This window comes from Sminthopsis crassicaudata, chromosome X (assembly GCF_048593235.1).
Source record: "Sminthopsis crassicaudata isolate SCR6 chromosome X, ASM4859323v1, whole genome shotgun sequence".
Lineage (NCBI taxonomy): Eukaryota > Metazoa > Chordata > Mammalia > Dasyuromorphia > Dasyuridae > Sminthopsis > Sminthopsis crassicaudata.
Window position 1 is genome coordinate 70,833,236 of NC_133623.1, and position 26,392 is coordinate 70,859,627.

Consider the following 26,392-nt stretch of genomic DNA (forward strand, 5'->3'; position numbering starts at 1 on the left):
TGGAAAAGGGGCATGTAGACAGCTTTTCCTAGAAGTTTGGCTGAGAAAGGGAAGAAAGACACGGTGGGGTCTAGTGAGGGTTTTTTTTAAAAAGGATGATGACACTGGGGAGTATGTATAAGCAACAGGGAAAGAGCCAGTAAACAGGAAGAGATTAAAGATAGAGGGGGATGATGATTGTGGGGGAAATCTGCTGAAGAAGACAGGAAGGGATAAGATCATAGGTACTTGTAGAGGGATTGTCCTTGAAGAGGAGAATGGTCTGCCTCTTCATCAAAATCAATGGATTGTAAGATGTGGAAAAGGAGAGAAGCAGCAGCTCTTGAAGAATGAATGACTATTTTTCTCAGTAAAATTTTAGGTTGATCTTTAGCTGAGAAGAGGGACCTGGGGAATGCTTGAAGTTTGGAACCGTTGCCGAGGAGGAGAGTATGATACGGCATCAATTAGGGGAGTTTAAAAAGGATTTCCTCACTGTAGTAAGGGCCCAGTTGAAATTAGAAAACATAAATTCATAGGAGACCCAATCAGCTCAGTTGTATTGACTTGCTCTAGCTTTGTTTAGCATCAACACTCAGCAACAAGTGAAGAGGAGTGAAAGAGGCAGATGGTGGGAGGGATTCGTGGGTTTGATTCAGCAGCTATTGCAAGCTCCTTCTCCTGAATTGCACACTTCAGATCTCCCCCAGTATCATCAATTATTCTCTTCTCTGTTGTTTCATTTTCATGGGATAAGTCAAGGATAACCCTTGCGCTTATACCTTTGATACCCTTCCTGTCACTCTTAGCGCCTGCTCCTTGAACCGCCCTTTCTTTTCCCCTAATGTATCTTCAAAGATATCAAAGTAAAAGTTAAATGGCTTAACTGTTTTTAACCTATTGCTTTAAAACAGTATGACCCCCTTTAAGAAATCAGCTTGCTAAATCATTCATTCAGAAGCAATCTTGGGTATAGTTAATTGAGGTCATTAAAACAGAATGACATCGTATGCCATTACTATAAAAGGCTAACTATTAGAAATGCTTTTTTTTTTTCCCTAGGAAGATCAAAGGAACATAGAATTGGCTCATAGAATTAATGAAGGATAGTAAAGTGTAAGAAGGCAGGAGGAGGCCAGGTTGTGAAAGTTTTTAAATTTAAATTTAAAGGCCAAACAGAGTATTTTATATCTGATCTTGAAGGGGCACGGGAACCATTGGGCTTTATTGAGTGAAGGTGGGCAACACAGTCAGAGCTGTGCTTTAGGAAGATCCCTTTGGCAGCTGAGTAGAGGCAGGGAGACAAAGCAACAGAAATTAGTCCCAGGTACGAATCACGAGAGCCTGGCCCAGGTTGGTGGCAGTTGAGATACCTAGAAGTTCCCTGGAGTAAAAAGCTAAGAAAGGGGACAGTAATAAAACCTATAGCTTCAAAATCTATATACAAAGTGCAATTTAAGCAATAAGCAAAAGGGACGAGAGTTCCCGATGCAAAGAGACAGATTTTACAAGATAGGTAGGTATCTGCGGTTCGACAGAAAGGAAATATGATTGGAACATGGCTCTGGGTGCATATGATTTATTTTTAAAAACAGGATTGGTCAAAGAGGGAGTGATACCATGTAAAATGTATGGGATTGCCTGTCATCGGGGGGAGGGAATAGAGGGAAGGGGGGATAATTTGGAAGAATGAATACAAGGGATAATATTATAAAAATATATATATAATAAAAAATTAAAAAAAAAAAGAGGGAGTGATACAAGATTGGATATTAAAAAGAAATAGTCTTGTGAGGAAATTGAGGAGCTAGAGGGAGAAGCATGTAGGTGGAGATCTACGGAGGGAGAAACAGAAATGATTTTGCCATCAGAGTATATAAGGAAGCCCCTGGCAGAAGCCAGTAATAAGCTGGGGAATTTAGAAAGATCCTAGAGGCAGAGCATGACAGAGCTGAGACACAGCGCTTCAATTATCCCCACATCCATTGGAGCGTTTTCTCTCTCTCTGCCAAAACACAGCAGCTAAGACTTTTTTTTTTTTGACTTGCTTTATTAATAATTTCATCCTTCACAAGATGGAGGAACTCACAAGGAGAAATTCCAAGATACATCTGTTTCTCATCAGTCAGGAAGAGCTGGCTGATAGAATGAAAATGCTGGCCTCCTGTCCTCCCCCTTTCCCCATCTTGGGGGATGTGACCATGATCTCTTCGAGTTCTTAGTAAAACTAAATGTTTGTTTAATTTGGCATGTGCCTCGGTTTGGCAAAGAACAGATTTTTAAAAGTTCAGAGGAAGGAGAGGTAGGATCCTATGGACCAGAATTTTACAAGGAAATGGGGTTCTCTTGAGAACAAAATTCTGAAGCCCCAAAGGGAAACAGTTCTGATGAGGAGGAAACACTGGACTTGTCTGAAGAGGCAGCTGGGAAAAACCAACTTAGATTTTTAAAAGATACATAGAGAAGATGGAATCAAGGATAAGTAACAGGATAAGTCCAAAAGGGGAGAAGAGGGGAGGAAACAAGCATTCTATATGCCAGGCACCGTGCCAAGCGATTTATAAATATCGTTTCATTTGATTCTCACAACAGTCTTGTAAGGTAGATGTTGTTATTATTTGTATCTTACATTTATGGGGAACTGAGGCAGACAGCTAGGAAGTGATTTGCCCAGGGTCATCCAACTAGTAAGTGCCTGAGGCTGGTATAGTCCTTTAAGAACAGAGTCAAGATTTATATGTATAATGAATATTATATTTCTTTTTTAAAAACTTTTTATTTTTTATTAAAGCTTTTTATTTTCAAAACATATGTAAAATGATTTTTACCATTCATCCTTGCAAAACCTTGTGTTCCAGGTGTTATATTTCTATTTTTCCATATATTCTATATAGAATTCTATTTCTATGTTTTCTATATGCAATTTATATATATATATATATATACATATATATATATATATATACATATATATGTATATATATACACACATATATATGTATATATATACATATATATGTTTCTATATTATATTATTCTATATTCTATTATTATTTATATAATATAAATGTATATTTATATATAATTTATAGACTATAAATATATTTATATACTATAACATAAATATATAATAGAACATAAATATATAATATAAAGATTCTGTATTCTATAATACATAACATTTCATTATATTCTATATATAATTCCCTCATTAATGGTTGGGAGAATGGGTAGAGGGAAGGAGAGAATTTGGACCTGAAATTTTTAAAAAATAGGGTCAAGAGTGATAAAACTAAAAATAAGCTGGCAAGAAGTTTTAAGCAACACAAGATTTTATTTGCTTTTTTTAAAGCTTTATTGGGAAAAACAAGGAAGATTAAAGAGGGGATTGGACCTATTCCTGCTGAGAGTGGATGGGACTGTGATGACTGATAGCAGAGAGAAGGCCCAGCTGTTCAACTCTGATTTTGTTCTATTTAGGAGAGTGACCTTTGGACTGGAGATAACAGACCAATGGGGATGGGGAACTCACATGCAACTGAAATAAAGAGTTAGTAAGAGAACATCTGGTTGCCCTGGATGAAACTTGATTTCTCTGGTCCAGATGAATTATGTCTTCAGTGCTGAAAGAACTAAGAGATATAATTCCTGGGCCACAGCCAATTATAGCTAAGAGATTCTGGAGAATGGCTGAGCTCCTGCAGGACTGCAGAAGTCTGTCTTGCTTTTAAAATAGGGAAGATAATAGAGTTTGCGATCTATAAGTCAATGAGTTGAATCTGATCCCTGTCAAACTTATCTAATGGATTATTTAAAAAATGTGTAAGCACATCTAGAAAAGAGGTAGTAATCATAAAGAAGAAGGTCCTTTGGGCTAAATTTTTCCTTCCCCCCCCCCCCCGACAATTTCTAAGCTGCTAGATCAGGTGAATGCTGTTCACAGAATCTGAATTAAGTTTTAGCCACTGAACATGTTTATCTTCTTGTTTTTTGTTATTAATTCTCAAAGAAGACCATGATATCAGGGAGGGCTATGCCAAGTCACCAGCCCCACTTTCTCCTCCTAAGCCATCTGGTTCAGTGGCAAGATATAGGTCAGGAAGACTGGAGATGGCCCTGGGTGCAGTAGAAGACCTTGGCCTTGTTAAGCTAAGGTCTTTAACAGGTCTTAGTTTTGATGTAAATTGTGTCCCCCTTGACTTTTGGGGGTGAACACAAACTCTCCTCTGACAGAGACCACCCTTCAGGGCAGTTAAGTGGTTTCATTGGGTTGGAAATCTTGGCAGGAACTGGCTACACCCTCTATTGAGTGGCTACACCCTCTATTGAGTTGAAGATTAGCCCAGGACCCCTCCCAGGAGCTTGAACTTAAGTGGTCTCATTCAGTTGAAGATCTGGGCCTGTTATTCCTATTGAGTGGCTTGAAACTCCAAGATAAGTATTCTCCTTTCAACTGGAAATCTAGGCCTGGGGGCATTGAATAGAAGCCCCAGCCTCAGACTTCAAAGACAATTTTGAGCTTCAAATCCCTGCAGGAGTCCAAAGCAGGATTATGCTTTACCCATGTAGCTCTCTTCCTGGCACAGCTGCCTGCCAGGACTCTTGCCTGCTGTGAAAATACCCTCTTCTCAGTGATAACCTTTGTTATTTCTCTGACAGGACCTTGCCATTGAAGAGTCTGTGTTCTTAGCGAAGCTGGCACTGAGAAGTACCAATAAGAATCCCTTTCCTTGCCACGTTCAGATTTTGGGTTTGTGAATTCTTTCACATTGGACCTGTGCCAACCAGAGGGGATCCTCACACCCCAATTCTCTACCACTAGGCTCGCATCATTTTTGGTTCCCTTAAGAAATGGACGATTGGTCTGGGATGGCCCAGGGTGTGGCCCTGCCTGTCAGGACTGCAGACAAAAATAAGACTGCGGTTAAGCAGCTCCAAATCTCCTTTGTGCTTTTGTGCCTAAGAAATCTCTCAGTCCTGACCGAGGCTGGAGCAGAGAAATCTATCTTCTCCCAGAATTCAGAGGAAATATGGGAGAGCTTTGGGAGCAGTAGAAAAAGGCCATCTGGAGGTCTGAGAAGAGAAAATTAGGTGCCCAATTTCACCATTAAATCACACCCCAATAAAGGAGCAGGATAGAAGGGAATAATAAACAAGCAATTAAATGACAGGTCACCAAACTGTGGAGGCAAAGGAGAGGTTTCAAGGCAGCTCTTAAGTTCCCCTGCAATCCCCACTCTATGGGGGGAGGGGAAGGTGAGACCAGAGTGCCAGAGCAGAGTGAAGGAGAAGCCCCTCCCATAGCTAAGAGAAATTCAGTGGTATTACCGGCCACATCTGGGGATAGCCAGGGTCCCAATGTCAATGTCGTGTGGGAGCAAGGGGAAGCTTGACCAAGCCCCTACTGGAGGGCAGGGCATTGGGGAGGCAGCTTGTGCCCTGTAGTCAGTGCTCCTCCTGCTCGAACTCAGGACAAGGACTGGGGAGCTTACAGCATGGACCTCCATGGTTCCCAGAAATATCAGCCAAGAGTAGGGACTTTTCTCCAAATCTCGCTTTCATTCTGCCACCTCTCTCCTCGGCTGCAGCCTGATTTCGTGTCCTTAAAGCCATTTTCAAGGGAGAAATTTGAAGGACCAAATCTGCCTTCTGCAGCTTCCTCTGTTTTTCTGGGGCAGATTATTTAACATTAATTGTTTCACATTAACATCTCCCCAGGACAGACCAAGGAGAGCATTGGCCTTGGACCCCTCAAAAAGCTGGGTGGGGTCCCCAGAGCAATGGCCAGGTTTCTCCTCAGTCTGGGAGAGATTTGACATTGAAAGAGGCACCTCTGCTCTGAGTGTCTCTCCCTCAGGGTCTGCTGCTTCTCCCAGGGGCCAGAAGATAAAATCAGTATCCTGAGGAGGAGAAAAAAGGCTGGGAGTCCCAGGTGAGAGAGAGTCAAAGAGAGAAGATCTTGCTCTGGAAGGGATTCAGAAGCCTCCTGATAAGGACTGCATAGAGATGCAGAGGGGGGCCCCCATGTCCCTAGGGGAGCAGGAAGGAGGGAGTTTGATTTCCTTCTAGCAAATTTAAGCAGCATCCTGCCATGTTGTTTTAATTTAAGCTGTTTAGTTTTGAGATCTTTCAAGCCAAATTTGTCTCTGTTTTTTTAAGAGACTTCCTAAGGAAAGTTCCTTAGAAACAGAAAGCCTTAGTTTCCCAATTCTATAGCTCCTTGTTTGTCTCTAGAGATGGAGAGATGACAAAATGCTCCCTGAGTAAGGGAGGGGTTTTTTTTGGTCAGAGAATACAGGTATTCTCTCTTTTTTATTATAGCCTTTTATTGACAGAACAGATGCCTAGGTAATTTTTCAACATTGTCCCTTGCAGTTACTTCTCTTCTGACTTTTCCCTTCCCTCCCTCCACCCCCTCCCCTAGATAGGCAGGCAGTCTTATATATGTCAAACATGTTAAAGTATATCTTCAATACAATATATGTATACACATCCATACAGTTCTCTTGTTGCACAAGAAAAATTGGATTCAGAAGGTAAAAATAACCTGGGAAGAAAAACAAGAATGCAAGTTCTCCACATTCATTTCCCAGTGTTCCTTCTCTGGGTGTAGCTCATCAATTGGAACTGATTTGGTTCATCTCATTGTTGAAGATCTCCACTTCCAATAGAATACATCTTCATACAGTATTGTTGTTGCCGTGTATAATGATCTTCTGGTTCTGCTCAGTTCACTCAGCATCAGTTGATGTAAGTCTCTCCAGGCCTCTCTGTATTCCTCCTGCTGGTCATTTCTTACAGAGCAATAATATTCCATAACATTCATATACCATAATTTGTTCAGCCATTCTCCAATTAATAGGCACCACTTAGTTTCCAGTTTCTGGCCACTACAAAGAGGGCTGCCACAAACATTTTTGCACATATGCATCCCTTTCCCTCCTTTAAAATCTCTTTGGTCTATAAGCCCAATAGTAACACTGCTGGATCCAAGGGTATGCACAGCTTGATAACCTTTTTGAGCGTAGTAGTTCCAAATTGTTCTCCAGAATGGTTGGATCAGTTCACAACTCCACCAACAATGGAATGCAAGTATTCTCAATCAGGAGTCCGTGAGAGAATTTTGCTCAAGCGTTGAGCTCTAACAACTCAAATCTTCCCCTGTATTGGGTGTCTAGATATAGAATAAAACAACAAGAAAAGGCTTTAATTCATCCAGATTTTCAGGGTTTCCTGGTCAGGGAACCAAAAATGATGCGGGTCTAGTGGTAGAGAGTTGGTGTGTGAGAATCCCCTCTGGTTAGTGCAGATCCAATGTGAAAGAATTCACAAACCCAAAATCTGAATGTAGCAAAGAAAGGGATTTTTATTGGCACTGAGAAGCCAGCTTTGCTAGGAAGACAGACTTCTCAGTGGCAAGGTCCTGTCAGAGAAATAACAAAGGTTATCACTGAGAAGAGGTATCTTCACAGCAGGCAAGAGTCCTGACAGGCAGCTATGCTAGGAAGAGAACTTTATTGGCAAAGCATAATCCTGCTTTGGACTCCTGAAGGGATTTGAAGCTCAAAGTTGTCTTTTTATAAGAAGTTTGAGGCTGGGGCTTCTATTCAATGCCCCCAGGCCTAGATTTCCAGTTGAAAGGAGAATACTTATCTTGGAGTTTCAAGCCTCTCAATAGGAATAACAGGCTCAGATCTCCAACTGAATGAGACCACTTAAGTTCAAGCTCCTGGGAGGGGTCCTGGGCTAATCTTCAACTCAATAGAGGGTGTAGCCAGTTCCTGCCAAGATTTCCAACCCAATGAAACCACTTAACTGCCCTGAAGGGTGGTCTCTATCAGAGGAGAGTTTCAGTGTTCACCCCCAAAAGTCAAGGGGGACACAATTTGCATCAGTTTGACTGAAGCAATGCCTAATCAGTTATTAAGGCTAGATAAGAAATGAAGCAGGAAATGGTTTCTTTTACCTACCTAAAATCATTCAATCAATCTGAGAGGGGAAGACCCTCAATGTTTCTGACCAAAAGAGAAACAATTGCTATTTACACTCACTCTGAGCCCCAAACAATGGCCAAGTGGGGTTTGGGCTAAGACCTATTGTTGGCCAACCAATAAGAGCCAGAGTAATTTGGGTTTAAGGCATGGTCCTTTAGAAAGAAATATAGCCCATGAATCCCAAGCTGTCTTTTGAGGTTTCAGGGATCAAAATTTATGTTCCTTTGGGTATAGCATAGGGCAGGAGTTTCCAAACTACGGCCTGCGGGCCAGATGCGGCCTTCTGAGGACGTTTATGTGGCCCTCCGGGTTATGGCAAATGGGCTGAGGGGGTGGAGATGGAGTGTCAATTTTTGTTTTTACTATAGTCTGGCCCTCCCACAGTCTGAGGGACAGTGAACTGGCCCCCTATTTCAAAAGTTTGAGGACCACTGGATAGGGTATGATACCCCATGTGAACAGAGGGAAGGGAAAGGAACAGAAGGAGAAAAAAAGAAAAAAAAAAAGGAAGGAAAGAAGGAGGAGCTGTGCTGTGCAATTGGCCAGTTCCAGTTGGGTCCCTGGTGGGGCAGCTCCTACTACTACTACTCACAGAAGCTGTTTGTCCTTTGTTGTCAAAGAGAGAGGTGATTCCATGACATGCAAATGAATTGGATTTAAGAGAGGGAGGGAGTGCGAAGTTATCAGCCTCATTTTCTCTCCTCCAGAATCATCCAGTCCAGTGGCAAAATCTAGATCAGGATGACTCACATGTTTAGCAGTAACTTGGCTAAAGGAAGAGATGGTATGCTCACCAAATGTGCAGATTCCCTGAATTGGGAAGGGTGAATAACACTCTAGACAACAGGCAGCATCCAGCAAGATCTTGAAAGACTGGAAGATGAAGCTAAACCTAATGAGGTGAAATTGAATAGGGATTCATGCATAGCCTAGCACTCGGCTCCAACCAAGCTATTTCCTACATCACAAGTTGGAAGAGGATTGCTTAGATAGTTTGTCTTGGAAAAACCTTGGCATTGTAATGCATTGCAAGTTTATTAAGAGAAACACAGCTTTCAGCAATAAGAAAAAAGTCATTCCTCTGTATTCTGCTTTGATGAGACAATAGCTGGAGTGTTTGATCAGTTCTGGGCACCATGTTTTAGGGAAGACACCAAGAAGCTCTGAATTGAGCAAACAAAATATGAAGTGTTCTAAGTCCCGGCCACGTGAAGAGAATTTACTGAAGGAATTGGAGATGTCCAACCTAGAGAGCAGAAGCCTCCAGGGCCCATGATAACTGTGTACAAGAGGCCGTTGGGATAGTATATAGGACAGCGGCATTGGAGTTGTAAAAATTTTGCTTCAGATACTTCCTCGTCTGGCCAAATCATGTAACCTCACTGAACTTCACTTTCCTTATCTGTAAAATGAGGAGGTTAGGCCCCATAGCTTCTCGGTCTCTTCCAGCTCTAGATCCTACCAGAAATGAAGGATGAACAACTCAAATCTCATGAGAACATTTGGAGAATTCTCTCGTGGAAGAGAGCCTCAGCTTGTTTCCCTTTGGCCCTAGAGACCAAAAATGAGGAGCAAGGGGTAGAAACAGCAAGGGGTCACATTTCAACCTAAGTAGTAGAGTTCTCTCTAAATGAGAGACCTTTTGGGAGGAGATAGAGTCCATTCACTGGCTGGACCGCCTTTGTCATCAGGTTGTCGGATAGTCAGTCTTTCTGGAGTATGGCTTCGATTCAATGACTTTTAAACTTGCTTCCACTTTTGAAATTCTATGATTTTGATTCTGGGATTAATCTGATATTTTAACACTAAAAGAGACAGCTCATAATAGCCGAGATAGTCTGGGAGAGCACTAACGCAGAGTTCTCACAGGCTAGTTAAGAGCTATACTTTTTGGTATTTGAAAGATTTTTTTTCTTTACTTTGTTATTATGTGGTTTCTCTATTTTTGGTTGAGTGAATTAGCTAATTGATGTTATAAATATTTATCATGATGGCAACACTGCTGTGTTTCCCCGAGGTTCCCAGTTTTCTCTTTCCAAAGTGTTCCAAAGGAGCCAGCTGTGCCTGTCATGCTGGGCAAACAAGAGCTACATGGAAGCCTGAGATGCCAGTGCCTCAGGGGTACCTCCCGAACTTACACTGAGAGCCCCTCTGAAAGTTTCCCTTCTGAACTCCAAACACTGAGCGTGGCAGAGAGCAACGAGATAAGAATAACAACAACAATATGTAGGAATTGATGTTACTTGGATGCCACATTAATACCACAAAGGCCCTTTGGACTTTGGCTCAAATTCTGCTTCTTACTAGTTTACTAGTCCCTGAGCTCAGTTTTCTCCTCTGTGAAAAGGGGATAACTTCCCTACATACTTCAGAGAGCTATGAGGAGGATCCACTGAGATCATGAATAACATAAAAGTGTCCTGTAACATAATAGTGAAAGGGGAGCCTGGACCTTTGTTGTGATAGTGGGAAGGACCCTCCCAAGGGCTGCTGCCTCCACTGGTTTCTAGGCTTCTTGTGGGCTTCTCTGAGCTGCAAGGACATTAGCGTGGTAATGCACCGGTCACCCCAGGGGCCTGATGGAATTTGAAAGGGCGAGTGAAAAGGCATTTGTGTTCATGCTCTGTTTATATTTTTGGCCAACCTGACCTAGTGAGAGGGAAGAGATACCCTCCTTATAACTGAGGCAGAGAAGAGGCGAAAGGTAAAAGAAAGGGCCTGATTCAGGAGGTCAGAAATGGCTAAGTTTTACCAAACAAGCTGAGGATGTTTCATGGGGAATGAAAGAAGGGATTACCAGGTACAAAGCCCAGTGCTACACAACTACAGATATGCTTAGGGAAAAAAGCAGGCCCTGCTCCCCAGGGGTTCACAGTCTAATGGGACAGAGGATAGGGAGCAGAGGTGCCACATGCTGACCAGTCTGAGGCGTGGGGGCTGAGTGGGGTTGATAAGGGCTGAGGGTACCGGAGAAAAGGTTAGGCAGGAAAGGGTGAGGTGCAGTTGTCCGAGGTGCCGGTTTGGGAGAAGGAATTTCACTAAACCCAAAGGCTATGGTGAAAAGCTTTATAGTTAAAGAGACACCAAGAGGGATTCTCTAGGCCGCCATATCATTCTCAAGAAAGAAGTGACCTGCAAAGAGTCATTTTCTGAAGACCCATTTTATGCATGAGTCTTGGAGAAGTCTCGAGTGGATGTGAAATTTTGCTGGGGTCGTGCCTCCCCCCAGGAAAACTTATCTTGCTCCAAGAGGATGCAAGACCATTTGGGTTTGTAGATCAAAGGAGACATTTTGTTGGGGATTTTACATAATTTTACAGGGCTGTCTCAGATCAAGCAGAGTTTTACTCTCATCAGTGTCACCTTAAAGAGTGGGGACACTGCAGCAGGGCCAGCAGGAGCTGTAGCAGGGGCAGGGGCAGCAGCAGCTGTAGCAGGGGCAGGGGCAGCAGGGGCTGCAGCAGGGGCAGGGGCAGCAGCAGCTGTAGCAGGGGCAGGGGCAGCAGCAGCTGTAGCAGGGGCAGGGGCAGCAGGGGCTGCAGCAGGGGCAGGGGCAGCAGCAGCTGTAGCAGGGGCAGGGGCAGCAGCAGCTGTAGCAGGGGCAGGGGCAGCAGGGGCTGCAGCAGGGGCAGGGGCAGCAGCAGCTGTAGCAGGGGCAGGGGCAGCAGCAGCTGTAGCAGGGGCAGGGGCAGCAGCAGCTGTAGCAGGGGCAGGGGCAGCAGCAGCTGTAGCAGGGGCAGGGGCAGCAGCAGCTGTAGCAGGGGCAGGGGCAGCAGGAGCTGTAGCAGGGGCAGGGGCAGCAGCAGCTGTAGCAGGGGCAGGGGCAGCAGCAGCAGCAGCAGGGGCAGGGGCAGCAGGAGCTGTAGCAGGGGCAGGGGCAGCAGCAGCTGTAGCAGGGGCAGGGGCAGCAGCAGCTGTAGCAGGGGCAGGGGCAGCAGCAGCTGTAGCAGGGGCAGGGGCAGCAGCAGCTGTAGCAGGGGCAGGGGCAGCAGCAGCTGTAGCAGGGGCAGGGGCAGCAGGAGCTGCAGCAGGGGCAGGGGCAGCAGGGGCTGTAGCAGGGGGAGGGGCAGCAGCAGCTGTAGCAGGGGCAGGGGCAGCAGGAGCTGTAGCAGGGGCAGGGGCAGCAGCAGCTGTAGCAGGGGCAGGGGCAGCAGCAGCTGTAGCAGGGGCAGGGGCAGCAGCAGCTGTAGCAGGGGCAGGGGCAGCAGCAGCTGTAGCAGGGGCAGGGGCAGCAGGAGCTGTAGCAGGGGCAGGGGCAGCAGCAGCTGTAGCAGGGGCAGGGGCAGCAGCAGCAGCAGCAGGGGCAGGGGCAGCAGGAGCTGTAGCAGGGGCAGGGGCAGCAGCAGCTGTAGCAGGGGCAGGGGCAGCAGCAGCTGTAGCAGGGGCAGGGGCAGCAGCAGCTGTAGCAGGGGCAGGGGCAGCAGCAGCTGTAGCAGGGGCAGGGGCAGCAGCAGCTGTAGCAGGGGCAGGGGCAGCAGGAGCTGCAGCAGGGGCAGGGGCAGCAGGGGCTGTAGCAGGGGGAGGGGCAGCAGCAGCTGTAGCAGGGGCAGGGGCAGCAGGAGCTGTAGCAGGGGCAGGGGCAGCAGCAGCTGTAGCAGGGGCAGGGGCAGCAGCAGCTGTAGCAGGGGCAGGGGCAGCAGCAGCTGTAGCAGGGGCAGGGGCAGCAGCAGCTGTAGCAGGGGCAGGGGCAGCAGCAGCTGTAGCAGGGGCAGGGGCAGCAGCAGCAGGGGCAGGGGCAGCAGGAGCTGCAGCTGTAGCAGGGGCAGGGGCAGCAGGAGCTGTAGCAGGGGCAGGGGCAGCAGCAGCTGTAGCAGGGGCAGGGGCAGCAGGGGCTGTAGCAGGGGCAGGGGCAGGGGCAGCTGCAGCAGGGGCAGGGGCAGCAGGAGCTGCAGCTGTAGCAGGGGCAGGGGCAGCAGGAGCTGTAGCAGGGGCAGGGGCAGCAGGAGCTGCAGCAGGGGCAGGGGCAGCAGGAGCTGTAGCAGGGGCAGGGGCAGCAGCAGCTGTAGCAGGGGCAGGGGCAGCAGGAGCTGTAGCAGGGGCAGGGGCAGGGGCAGCAGGAGCTGTAGCAGGGGCAGGGGCAGCAGGGGCAGCAGCAGCTGTAGCAGGGGCAGGGGCAGCAGGGGCTGCAGCAGGGGCAGGGGCAGCAGCAGCTGTAGCAGGGGCAGGGGCAGCAGCAGCTGTAGCAGGGGCAGGGGCAGCAGGAGCTGTAGCAGGGGCAGGGGCAGCAGGAGCTGTAGCAGGGGCAGGGGCAGCAGCAGCTGTAGCAGGGGCAGGGGCAGCAGGAGCTGCAGCAGGGGCAGGGGCAGCAGCAGCTGCAGCAGGGGCAGGGGCAGGGGCAGCAGGAGCTGCAGCTGCAGCAGGGGCAGGGGCAGCAGCAGCTGTAGCAGGGGCAGGGGCAGGGGCAGCTGCAGCAGGGGCAGGGGCAGCAGGAGCTGCAGCTGTAGCAGGGGCAGGGGCAGCAGCAGCTGTAGCAGGGGCAGGGGCAGCTGCAGCAGGGGCAGGGGCAGCAGGAGCTGCAGCTGTAGCAGGGGCAGGGGCAGCAGGAGCTGCAGCTGTAGCAGGGGCAGGGGCAGCAGGAGCTGCAGCTGTAGCAGGGGCAGGGGCAGCAGCAGCTGTAGCAGGGGCAGGGGCAGGGGCAGCTGCAGCAGGGGCAGGGGCAGCAGGAGCTGCAGCAGGGGCAGGGGCAGCAGCAGCTGTAGCAGGGGCAGGGGCAGCAGGAGCTGCAGCAGGGGCAGGGGCAGCAGCAGCTGTAGCAGGGGCAGGGGCAGCAGCAGCTGTAGCAGGGGCAGGGGCAGCAGCAGCTGTAGCAGGGGCAGGGGCAGCAGCAGCTGTAGCAGGGGCAGGGGCAGCAGCAGCTGTAGCAGGGGCAGGGGCAGCAGCAGCTGTAGCAGGGGCAGGGGCAGCAGCAGCTGTAGCAGGGGCAGGGGCAGCAGGAGCTGTAGCAGGGGCAGGGGCAGCAGGAGCTGCAGCAGGGGCAGGGGCAGCAGCAGCTGTAGCAGGGGCAGGGGCAGCAGGAGCTGCAGCAGGGGCAGGGGCAGCAGCAGCTGCAGCAGGGGCAGGGGCAGGGGCAGCTGTAGCAGGGGCAGGGGCAGGGGCAGCAGGAGCTGTAGCAGGGGCAGGGGCAGCAGGAGCTGCAGCAGGGGCAGGGGCAGCAGCAGCAGCAGCAGGGGCAGGGGCAGCAGGAGCTGTAGCAGGGGCAGGGGCAGCAGGAGCTGTAGCAGGGGCAGGGGCAGCAGCAGCTGCAGCAGGGGCAGGGGCAGGGGCAGCTGTAGCAGGGGCAGGGGCAGCAGCAGCTGTAGCAGGGGCAGGGGCAGCAGCAGCTGTAGCAGGGGCAGGGGCAGCAGCAGCTGTAGCAGGGGCAGGGGCAGCAGCAGCTGTAGCAGGGGCAGGGGCAGCAGGAGCTGTAGCAGGGGCAGGGGCAGCAGCAGCTGTAGCAGGGGCAGGGGCAGCAGGAGCTGTAGCAGGGGCAGGGGCAGCAGGAGCTGTAGCAGGGGCAGGGGCAGCAGCAGCTGCAGCAGGGGCAGGGGCAGCAGGAGCTGTAGCAGGGGCAGGGGCAGCAGGAGCTGTAGCAGGGGCAGGGGCAGCAGCAGCTGTAGCAGGGGCAGGGGCAGCAGGAGCTGCAGCAGGGGCAGGGGCAGCAGCAGCTGTAGCAGGGGCAGGGGCAGCAGGAGCTGCAGCAGGGGCAGGGGCAGCAGCAGCTGTAGCAGGGGCAGGGGCAGCAGCAGCTGCAGCAGGGGCAGGGGCAGGGGCAGCAGGAGCTGCAGCTGCAGCAGGGGCAGGGGCAGCAGCAGCTGCAGCAGGGGCAGGGGCAGGGGCAGCAGGAGCTGCAGCTGCAGCAGGGGCAGGGGCAGCAGCAGCTGTAGCAGGGGCAGGGGCAGGGGCAGCTGCAGCAGGGGCAGGGGCAGCAGGAGCTGCAGCTGTAGCAGGGGCAGGGGCAGCAGCAGCTGTAGCAGGGGCAGGGGCAGGGGCAGCTGCAGCAGGGGCAGGGGCAGCAGGAGCTGCAGCTGTAGCAGGGGCAGGGGCAGCAGCAGCTGTAGCAGGGGCAGGGGCAGGGGCAGCTGCAGCAGGGGCAGGGGCAGCAGGAGCTGCAGCTGTAGCAGGGGCAGGGGCAGCAGGAGCTGTAGCAGGGGCAGGGGCAGCAGCAGCTGTAGCAGGGGCAGGGGCAGCAGGAGCTGCAGCAGGGGCAGGGGCAGCAGCAGCTGTAGCAGGGGCAGGGGCAGCAGGAGCTGCAGCAGGGGCAGGGGCAGCAGCAGCTGTAGCAGGGGCAGGGGCAGCAGCAGCTGTAGCAGGGGCAGGGGCAGCAGCAGCTGTAGCAGGGGCAGGGGCAGCAGCAGCTGTAGCAGGGGCAGGGGCAGCAGGAGCTGTAGCAGGGGCAGGGGCAGCAGCAGCTGTAGCAGGGGCAGGGGCAGCAGGAGCTGTAGCAGGGGCAGGGGCAGCAGGAGCTGCAGCAGGGGCAGGGGCAGCAGCAGCTGTAGCAGGGGCAGGGGCAGGGGCAGCTGCAGCAGGGGCAGGGGCAGCAGGAGCTGCAGCTGTAGCAGGGGCAGGGGCAGCAGCAGCTGCAGCAGGGGCAGGGGCAGGGGCAGCTGTAGCAGGGGCAGGGGCAGCAGGAGCTGCAGCTGTAGCAGGGGCAGGGGCAGCAGGAGCTGTAGCAGGGGCAGGGGCAGCAGGAGCTGTAGCAGGGGCAGGGGCAGCAGCAGCTGTAGCAGGGGCAGGGGCAGCAGGAGCTGCAGCAGGGGCAGGGGCAGCAGGAGCTGCAGCAGGGGCAGGGGCAGGGCAGCTGTAGCAGGGGCAGGGGCAGCAGGAGCTGCAGCTGTAGCAGGGGCAGGGGCAGCAGGAGCTGTAGCAGGGGCAGGGGCAGCAGGAGCTGTAGCAGGGGCAGGGGCAGCAGCAGCTGTAGCAGGGGCAGGGGCAGCAGCAGCTGTAGCAGGGGCAGGGGCAGCAGGAGCTGTAGCAGGGGCAGGGGCAGCAGGAGCTGCAGCAGGGGCAGGGGCAGCAGCAGCTGTAGCAGGGGCAGGGGCAGCAGCAGCTGTAGCAGGGGCAGGGGCAGCAGCAGCTGTAGCAGGGGCAGGGGCAGCAGCAGCTGTAGCAGGGGCAGGGGCAGCAGGAGCTGTAGCAGGGGCAGGGGCAGCAGGAGCTGTAGCAGGGGCAGGGGCAGCAGGAGCTGCAGCAGGGGCAGGGGCAGCAGCAGCTGTAGCAGGGGCAGGGGCAGCAGGAGCTGCAGCAGGGGGAGGGGCAGGGGCAGCTGTAGCAGGGGCAGGGGCAGCAGGAGCTGCAGCAGGGGCAGGGGCAGCAGGAGCTGTAGCAGGGGCAGGGGCAGGGGCAGGGGCAGCAGCAGCTGCAGCAGGGGCAGGGGCAGCAGCAGCTGTAGCAGGGGCAGGGGCAGCAGGAGCTGCAGCAGGGGCAGGGGCAGCAGCAGCTGCAGCAGGGGCAGGGGCAGGGGCAGCTGTAGCAGGGGCAGGGGCAGCAGGAGCTGCAGCAGGGGCAGGGGCAGCAGGAGCTGCAGCAGGGGCAGGGGCAGCAGCAGCTGTAGCAGGGGCAGGGGCAGCAGCAGCTGTAGCAGGGGCAGGGGCAGCAGCAGCTGTAGCAGGGGCAGGGGCAGCAGGAGCTGTAGCAGGGGCAGGGGCAGCAGGAGCTGTAGCAGGGGCAGGGGCAGCAGGAGCTGCAGCAGGGGCAGGGGCAGCAGCAGCTGTAGCAGGGGCAGGGGCAGCAGGAGCTGCAGCAGGGGCAGGGGCAGCAGCAGCTGCAGCAGGGGCAGGGGCAGGGGCAGCTGTAGCAGGGGCAGGGGCAGCAGGAGCTGCAGCAGGGGCAGGGGCAGCAGGAGCTGTAGCAGGGGCAGGGGCAGGGGCAGGGGCAGCAGCAGCTGCAGCAGGGGCAGGGGCAGCAGGAGCTGCAGCAGGGGCAGGGGCAGCAGGGGCTGCAGCAGGGGCAGGGGCAGCAGCAGCTGTAGCAGGGGCAGGGGCAGCAGCAGCTGTAGCAGGGGCAGGGGCAGCAGGAGCTGTAGCAGGGGCAGGGGCAGCAGGAGCTGTAGCAGGGGCAGGGGCAGCAGCAGCTGTAGCAGGGGCAGGGGCAGCAGGAGCTGCAGCAGGGGCAGGGGCAGCAGCAGCTGCAGCAGGGGCAGGGGCAGGGGCAGCTGCAGCAGGGGCAGGGGCAGCAGGAGCTGCAGCTGTAGCAGGGGCAGGGGCAGCAGCAGCTGTAGCAGGGGCAGGGGCAGCTGCAGCAGGGGCAGGGGCAGCAGGAGCTGCAGCTGTAGCAGGGGCAGGGGCAGCAGGAGCTGCAGCTGTAGCAGGGGCAGGGGCAGCAGCAGCTGTAGCAGGGGCAGGGGCAGCTGCAGCAGGGGCAGGGGCAGCAGGAGCTGCAGCTGTAGCAGGGGCAGGGGCAGCAGGAGCTGCAGCTGTAGCAGGGGCAGGGGCAGCAGGAGCTGCAGCTGTAGCAGGGGCAGGGGCAGCAGCAGCTGTAGCAGGGGCAGGGGCAGGGGCAGCTGCAGCAGGGGCAGGGGCAGCAGGAGCTGCAGCAGGGGCAGGGGCAGCAGCAGCTGTAGCAGGGGCAGGGGCAGCAGGAGCTGCAGCAGGGGCAGGGGCAGCAGCAGCTGTAGCAGGGGCAGGGGCAGCAGCAGCTGTAGCAGGGGCAGGGGCAGCAGCAGCTGTAGCAGGGGCAGGGGCAGCAGCAGCTGTAGCAGGGGCAGGGGCAGCAGCAGCTGTAGCAGGGGCAGGGGCAGCAGCAGCTGTAGCAGGGGCAGGGGCAGCAGCAGCTGTAGCAGGGGCAGGGGCAGCAGGAGCTGTAGCAGGGGCAGGGGCAGCAGGAGCTGCAGCAGGGGCAGGGGCAGCAGCAGCTGTAGCAGGGGCAGGGGCAGCAGGAGCTGCAGCAGGGGCAGGGGCAGCAGCAGCTGCAGCAGGGGCAGGGGCAGGGGCAGCTGTAGCAGGGGCAGGGGCAGGGGCAGCAGGAGCTGTAGCAGGGGCAGGGGCAGCAGGAGCTGCAGCAGGGGCAGGGGCAGCAGCAGCAGCAGCAGGGGCAGGGGCAGCAGGAGCTGTAGCAGGGGCAGGGGCAGCAGGAGCTGTAGCAGGGGCAGGGGCAGCAGCAGCTGCAGCAGGGGCAGGGGCAGGGGCAGCTGTAGCAGGGGCAGGGGCAGCAGCAGCTGTAGCAGGGGCAGGGGCAGCAGCAGCTGTAGCAGGGGCAGGGGCAGCAGCAGCTGTAGCAGGGGCAGGGGCAGCAGCAGCTGTAGCAGGGGCAGGGGCAGCAGGAGCTGTAGCAGGGGCAGGGGCAGCAGCAGCTGTAGCAGGGGCAGGGGCAGCAGCAGCTGTAGCAGGGGCAGGGGCAGCAGGAGCTGTAGCAGGGGCAGGGGCAGCAGGAGCTGTAGCAGGGGCAGGGGCAGCAGCAGCTGCAGCAGGGGCAGGGGCAGCAGGAGCTGTAGCAGGGGCAGGGGCAGCAGGAGCTGTAGCAGGGGCAGGGGCAGCAGCAGCTGTAGCAGGGGCAGGGGCAGCAGGAGCTGCAGCAGGGGCAGGGGCAGCAGCAGCTGTAGCAGGGGCAGGGGCAGCAGGAGCTGCAGCAGGGGCAGGGGCAGCAGCAGCTGTAGCAGGGGCAGGGGCAGCAGCAGCTGCAGCAGGGGCAGGGGCAGGGGCAGCAGGAGCTGCAGCTGCAGCAGGGGCAGGGGCAGCAGCAGCTGCAGCAGGGGCAGGGGCAGGGGCAGCAGGAGCTGCAGCTGCAGCAGGGGCAGGGGCAGCAGCAGCTGTAGCAGGGGCAGGGGCAGGGGCAGCTGCAGCAGGGGCAGGGGCAGCAGGAGCTGCAGCTGTAGCAGGGGCAGGGGCAGCAGCAGCTGTAGCAGGGGCAGGGGCAGGGGCAGCTGCAGCAGGGGCAGGGGCAGCAGGAGCTGCAGCTGTAGCAGGGGCAGGGGCAGCAGCAGCTGTAGCAGGGGCAGGGGCAGGGGCAGCTGCAGCAGGGGCAGGGGCAGCAGGAGCTGCAGCTGTAGCAGGGGCAGGGGCAGCAGGAGCTGTAGCAGGGGCAGGGGCAGCAGGAGCTGTAGCAGGGGCAGGGGCAGCAGCAGCTGTAGCAGGGGCAGGGGCAGCAGGAGCTGCAGCAGGGGCAGGGGCAGCAGCAGCTGTAGCAGGGGCAGGGGCAGCAGGAGCTGCAGCAGGGGCAGGGGCAGCAGCAGCTGTAGCAGGGGCAGGGGCAGCAGCAGCTGTAGCAGGGGCAGGGGCAGCAGCAGCTGTAGCAGGGGCAGGGGCAGCAGCAGCTGTAGCAGGGGCAGGGGCAGCAGGAGCTGTAGCAGGGGCAGGGGCAGCAGCAGCTGTAGCAGGGGCAGGGGCAGCAGGAGCTGTAGCAGGGGCAGGGGCAGCAGGAGCTGCAGCAGGGGCAGGGGCAGCAGCAGCTGTAGCAGGGGCAGGGGCAGGGGCAGCTGCAGCAGGGGCAGGGGCAGCAGGAGCTGCAGCTGTAGCAGGGGCAGGGGCAGCAGCAGCTGTAGCAGGGGCAGGGGCAGGGGCAGCTGCAGCAGGGGCAGGGGCAGCAGGAGCTGCAGCTGTAGCAGGGGCAGGGGCAGCAGGAGCTGTAGCAGGGGCAGGGGCAGCAGGAGCTGTAGCAGGGGCAGGGGCAGCAGCAGCTGTAGCAGGGGCAGGGGCAGCAGGAGCTGCAGCAGGGGCAGGGGCAGCAGCAGCTGTAGCAGGGGCAGGGGCAGCAGGAGCTGCAGCAGGGGCAGGGGCAGCAGCAGCTGTAGCAGGGGCAGGGGCAGCAGCAGCTGTAGCAGGGGCAGGGGCAGCAGCAGCTGTAGCAGGGGCAGGGGCAGCAGCAGCTGTAGCAGGGGCAGGGGCAGCAGGAGCTGTAGCAGGGGCAGGGGCAGCAGGAGCTGTAGCAGGGGCAGGGGCAGCAGGAGCTGCAGCAGGGGCAGGGGCAGCAGCAGCTGTAGCAGGGGCAGGGGCAGCAGGAGCTGCAGCAGGGGCAGGGGCAGCAGCAGCTGCAGCAGGGGCAGGGGCAGGGGCAGCTGTAGCAGGGGCAGGGGCAGCAGGAGCTGCAGCAGGGGCAGGGGCAGCAGGAGCTGTAGCAGGGGCAGGGGCAGGGGCAGGGGCAGCAGCAGCTGCAGCAGGGGCAGGGGCAGCAGCAGCTGTAGCAGGGGCAGGGGCAGCAGGAGCTGCAGCAGGGGCAGGGGCAGCAGCAGCTGCAGCAGGGGCAGGGGCAGGGGCAGCTGTAGCAGGGGCAGGGGCAGCAGGAGCTGCAGCAGGGGCAGGGGCAGCAGGAGCTGCAGCAGGGGCAGGGGCAGCAGCAGCTGTAGCAGGGGCAGGGGCAGCAGCAGCTGTAGCAGGGGCAGGGGCAGCAGCAGCTGTAGCAGGGGCAGGGGCAGCAGCAGCTGTAGCAGGGGCAGGGGCAGCAGGAGCTGTAGCAGGGGCAGGGGCAGCAGGAGCTGTAGCAGGGGCAGGGGCAGCAGGAGCTGCAGCAGGGGCAGGGGCAGCAGCAGCTGTAGCAGGGGCAGGGGCAGCAGGAGCTGCAGCAGGGGCAGGGGCAGCAGCAGCTGCAGCAGGGGCAGGGGCAGGGGCAGCTGTAGCAGGGGCAGGGGCAGCAGGAGCTGCAGCAGGGGCAGGGGCAGCAGGAGCTGTAGCAGGGGCAGGGGCAGGGGCAGGGGCAGCAGCAGCTGCAGCAGGGGCAGGGGCAGCAGCAGCTGCAGCAGGGGCAGGGGCAGCAGCAGCTGTAGCAGGGGCAGGGGCAGCAGGAGCTGTAGCAGGGGCAGGGGCAGCAGGAGCTGTAGCAGGGGCAGGGGCAGCAGCAGCTGCAGCAGGGGCAGGGGCAGGGGCAGCAGGAGCTGCAGCTGCAGCAGGGGCAGGGGCAGCAGCAGCTGCAGCAGGGGCAGGGGCAGCAGGAGCTGTAGCAGGGGCAGGGGCAGCAGCAGCTGCAGCAGGGGCAGGGGCAGCAGGGGCTGTAGCAGGGGGAGGGGCAGCAGGAGCTGTAGCAGGGGCAGGGGCAGCAGGAGCTGTAGCAGGGGCAGGGGCAGCAGCAGCTGCAGCAGGGGCAGGGGCAGGGGCAGCAGGAGCTGCAGCAGGGGCAGGGGCAGGGGCAGCAGGAGCTGCAGCTGCAGCAGGGGCAGGGGCAGCAGGAGCTGTAGCAGGGGCAGGGGCAGGGGCAGCAGCTGCAGCAGGGGCAGGGGCAGCAGGAGCTGCAGCAGGGGCAGGGGCAGCAGCAGCTGTAGCAGGGGCAGGGGCAGCAGGAGCTGCAGCAGGGGCAGGGGCAGCAGCAGCTGCAGCAGGGGCAGGGGCAGGGGCAGCTGTAGCAGGGGCAGGGGCAGCAGGAGCTGCAGCAGGGGCAGGGGCAGCAGGAGCTGTAGCAGGGGCAGGGGCAGGGGCAGGGGCAGCAGCAGCTGCAGCAGGGGCAGGGGCAGCAGCAGCTGTAGCAGGGGCAGGGGCAGCAGGAGCTGCAGCAGGGGCAGGGGCAGCAGGCAGCTGCAGCAGGGGCAGGGGCAGCAGGAGCTGAGCAGGGGCAAGGGGCAGCAGGCAGCTGCAGCAGGGGCAGGGGCAGCAGGAGCTGCAGCAGGGGCAGGGGCAGCAGCAGCTGTAGCAGGGGCAGGGGCAGCAGCAGCTGTAGCAGGGGCAGGGGCAGCAGCAGCTGTAGCAGGGGCAGGGGCAGCAGCAGCTGTAGCAGGGGCAGGGGCAGCAGGAGCTGTAGCAGGGGCAGGGGCAGCAGGAGCTGTAGCAGGGGCAGGGGCAGCAGGAGCTGCAGCAGGGGCAGGGGCAGCAGCAGCTGTAGCAGGGGCAGGGGCAGCAGGAGCTGCAGCAGGGGCAGGGGCAGCAGCAGCTGCAGCAGGGGCAGGGGCAGGGGCAGCTGTAGCAGGGGCAGGGGCAGCAGGAGCTGCAGCAGGGGCAGGGGCAGCAGGAGCTGTAGCAGGGGCAGGGGCAGGGGCAGGGGCAGCAGCAGCTGCAGCAGGGGCAGGGGCAGCAGCAGCTGCAGCAGGGGCAGGGGCAGCAGCAGCTGTAGCAGGGGCAGGGGCAGCAGGAGCTGTAGCAGGGGCAGGGGCAGCAGGAGCTGTAGCAGGGGCAGGGGCAGCAGCAGCTGCAGCAGGGGCAGGGGCAGGGGCAGCAGGAGCTGCAGCTGCAGCAGGGGCAGGGGCAGCAGCAGCTGCAGCAGGGGCAGGGGCAGGGGGCAGCAGGAGCTGCAGCTGCAGCAGGGGCAGGGGCAGCAGCAGCTGCAGCAGGGGCAGGGGCAGCAGGAGCTGTAGCAGGGGCAGGGGCAGCAGCAGCTGCAGCAGGGGCAGGGGCAGCAGGGGCTGTAGCAGGGGGAGGGGCAGCAGGAGCTGTAGCAGGGGCAGGGGCAGCAGGAGCTGTAGCAGGGGCAGGGGCAGCAGCAGCTGCAGCAGGGGCAGGGGCAGGGGCAGCAGGAGCTGCAGCAGGGGCAGGGGCAGGGGCAGCAGGAGCTGCAGCTGCAGCAGGGGCAGGGGCAGCAGGAGCTGTAGCAGGGGCAGGGGCAGGGGCAGCAGCTGCAGCAGGGGCAGGGGCAGCAGCAGTAGGGGCAGCAGCACTGCATCAGCAAGGCAAAATTTTGGCAGCTGAAGCTCAGTGGATGGCAGTTAATACACAGAAACAATGGGTGATCATGGAGAAGCAGCGGAAGCTCTGTTTCATCTAATGATGATCATGGGAGGGGAATTGAGCACTAGGAGAAGATACAGCATGGAACTGAGAAACAACAGAATCTACCAGCCAAGCCAAGCAGCTAAGGGAGGCAAAGCCACGCAGGTTCGTGTCGGGGGCTTTTGTCAGCCAAGGCACATGATGGATGGCACAGAGACGAAAAGCTTTCCCTACCTTGGAGAGGGCCTTGTCCAGGGACTGACAATCAACAAGCACATATTTCATGCAAAAATAAAATCATCTTTGCCTTCAAGGAGCTTATATTCTAGGGACAAGTGGGTACATGCAGAAGCATATATAAGTTTGTACAAAATAAATACGGGAGGTTTAGGAAGGGGCACCTATGGTTGGGTAAAATAGGCAAAAGCTTCGTGCTGAAAGTTGTGCTTGACTGGAACTTTGGGGCCGTGTTCCTTATTTGCACACAAATCTAATGGAAATGAGATTTGATTTAATACCTAATTGAAATATGGGGGCTGAGAATGGCCTCATTGACTTTTTCTGTTTTTATCTTACTGATTCAGCTAGGTAGAGCAATGGGGTTGGAGTCGGGAAGACTCGTCTTCCTGAGTTCAAATAGGACCTCAGACACTTACTTAACTGTATGACTCTGGACAAGTTACTTATCCCTGTTTGCCTCAGTTTCCTCATCTGTCAAATGAGATGGAGAAGAAAATGGCCAATCACTCCAGTATCTTTGCCAAGAAAACCCTGAATAATATCACGGAGAGTTGGCCACGAATGAATGAACACAATTCCAGTTCTGATTAAATACAATGCTATTTGATTTGTGATTCCTACCTGTTCACTGGGTAAAAAAATGCATTGGATGGGGGCACAAGATGACTAATATCCCCACGCTGACTGTAAGGAGTAGCATGACTCTGATGTAATACAGCTTCTAGGGGACACAGCAATAGTTTTAAGATCCCCGGTTCTGACAAAATGTCAGTGATTCTAAATCTTCTGGCTTTGGAATTTGTGATCCCGAGGCCCTCTGATCTAAGAATGCTATTGTTCTGTCAAGATTGTAAAAGTCCTCTGGCCTAGGAATATAATAATATTTCTTCTCTTAGACTTTAGGGAAGATAATTAGAATCACTAGATCCTAAGACTCTCTAAGGAAGCTCTGGTTCTAACAATTTTGTCTGGCAAAGATTCTAAAGGCTTCTGGCCTTAGGATAGTCCTAGGTCTGCTGGTCAGTGATATCCAAATTCCAGAGACTTCCTCAGTTCTACCTCTGAGCCATAAAATGAGCATATCAGGGACATGAAGAACTGGATAAATGTGTCTCCTTGCTCCAGGTCCTTTGCTAAAATCTAGGACTTTAGTCCGCTTCAATTGGCTTTACAATTACAATAAACTTTGCCCCTTGACGATGGGTTCAAGCCTGCAAATTCTTTTGAGACACCTCTGGATCCCCAACCTTTTGGGCTCCCTTCCCAACCTCAACAGTTCCAGAGTGGAATAGCGATGCTCATTCCAATACAATTTTTGTAAATTCGTTACTTACAGATGAAAATTATAATTCTACTTAGAATGTAGACTAGAACGCTTGAGGACTGATCAGTTTAGAAGATAGCTAAGCCCCAGTTAGAAGTTACCTATTTCCTTGGCCCAGTAGTTATTTACATTTTTTAAATGTATTTTCCCTAAACTATTCTCTAGGCCAAATAGAAATATCTGCAATTGTTTTCAGGGGAAAATCATACTTTTCTAATGCTATTTCACCAAAGGGCCATTCTTTTTTTTGATTCAGGAATACTAAATAGCATTGTTTCTTACTTTTCTTTTTTTATTATTTTCTTTTTCTATTTTATAATTACAATTTTTTTGACAGTATATATGCATGAGTAATTTTTTTTATAACATTATCCCTTGTATTCATTTTTCCAAATTTTCCCCTCCCTCCCTCTACCCCCTCCCCTAGATGACAGGCAATCCCATACATGTTACATGTGTTACAGTATAACCTAGATACAATATATGTGTGTAAATCCCATTTTCTTGTTGCACATTAAGTATTAGATTCCGAAGGTGTAAGTAACCTGGGTAGATAGACAGTAGTGTTAATATTTTACATTCACTTCCCAGTGTTCCTTCTCTGGGTGTAGTTGTTTCTGTCCATCATTGATCAACTGGAAGTGAGTTGGATCTTCTCTATGTTGAAGATATTCACTTCCATCAGAATACATCTTCATACAGCATTGAAGTGTACAGCGATCTTCTGGTTCTGCTCATTTCACTCAGCATCAGTTGATGTAAGTCTCTCCAGGCCTCTCTGTATTCCTCCTGCTGATCATTTCTTACAGAGCAATAATATTCCATAACCATATACCATAATTTACCCAACCATTCTCCAATGGATGGACATCCATTCATCTTCCAGTTTCTAGCCACTACAAAAAGAGCTGCCACAAACATTTTGGCACAAACAGGTCCCAAAGGGCCATTCTTGATGGGGTCAGGATGACAATATCTAGTTCAAAATAAATGTTCACAATGGCCGTTCTCTTTGGCAAAAGGTAGATTGATTTAGGGGAAGAGGTTACAGACAAAATGAAAGTACACAATAGACACCAGGAATGGTAAACATGAAATAGAATTGGGAGAATATATGGTTAGATTAACCAGAGTTAGCCAGAGTAAGGAAAAAAGATGCCATTAAAGGGAAACCACTATGAGGAGGGAGGGAGAGAAACCTCATAGGCTTAGTCCAGAAGATCTTCATCTTAGGGAAAATATAGCCTTGGGGATTTCTCAGGTGCAAAGGTATTAAAGAGGGAGGGTCAGAAAGCTAGACGGAATGTACCTGGCAGACTAGGTCCCAGACCTGTCTAAAGATAATGCCAATCAAAATAGTCTGGGAAAGCTAACTTCCTTTTTATATGCAATTATGGTTGATAGAATTTACATTATGATTGTCTTAACTTATGGTAATAAGACAGTCTGGGAAAACTAAGTTCCCATTAAGGTAGTCTCAAAGGTTGTTGTAAATGTCTTTAAACTAGATTTAACTAGATTGGAGAGGGGATGGATGAATTAACAATAGACTCTGACTTCATGTTATTCTATATGAACTGGATTTGGGCTTCTTCCTAACAGGGGAAGAGGGTAAGTCATATTACTCTGGTTTCTATATCAAAATGAAAATTTCCCAGGCCATAGTCTTAGCTGAGTTAGGGCAAGTCAATTCTTTTCATCTCTTATCTGCTTATTGGTATAGTTCTTGCTGTGTAACCAGGGACTGGGCTGGATGGCACATTGGTCTGATTCGGCATGGCATTTCTTCTGGGGAAAAAGGGAAGAAGACCATTAATAAATTGTCACAAAGTTTAGGAACTTAGGTAGGTATCGAATTTTTTGGAAAATTTTTTTTGTTTCTTGCAAAATTTTCTCTGTGATCTGGGGAGTTCTAAATTTAGCAATAATATTCCTGTGTGTTTTCTACAAAGGATCTTATTGAGGTGGTGATCAGTGGATTTTTTTCTATTTCTGCTTTCCCCTCATATTGTATCACTCCAGGACAATTTTCTTGGATCATTTTCTGCATTATTGTGCCAAAGTTCTTTTTCTGATCACCACTTTCAGGCAGTCCAATTATTCTTACATTTTCTTTTTTTTGATCTGTTCTCCAGATTTGTGATTTTTCTTATAAGATATTTCCCATTCTGTTCTCATTCTTTATAATCTGTTTTGTTCTTTCTTGATCTCTCATAGCTTCACTGGCTTCCCCTTGCCTGATTCTAATTTTCAAAAGAATTATTTTTATCTTTGAGACTCTTTCTCCTTTTCTAGTTGGTTGATTTTTAAATTTG

General features: G+C 54.3%; 1 protein-coding gene across 3 annotated transcripts in view; it reads left to right on the forward strand.

Annotated features, from left to right (window-relative positions):
* The window catches only part of DNAAF6 (dynein axonemal assembly factor 6), an 83,026-nt gene that overhangs the window by 31,460 nt on the left and 25,174 nt on the right, over window positions 1-26,392 (forward strand). The window contains exon 6 of one of the 3 annotated variants that reach the window (XM_074278184.1): window positions 3,332-3,541. The exons of 1 other annotated variant lie outside the window; for it this stretch is intronic. In XM_074278184.1, coding sequence (XP_074134285.1) covers window positions 3,332-3,526 — 195 coding nt within the window. In that variant the 3' untranslated portion in view covers window positions 3,527-3,541. Of the gene's footprint in view, window positions 1-3,331; window positions 3,542-4,638; window positions 6,414-26,392 lie in introns of those variants that run through there. One more of the 3 variants, XM_074278185.1, reaches the window with a different exon arrangement.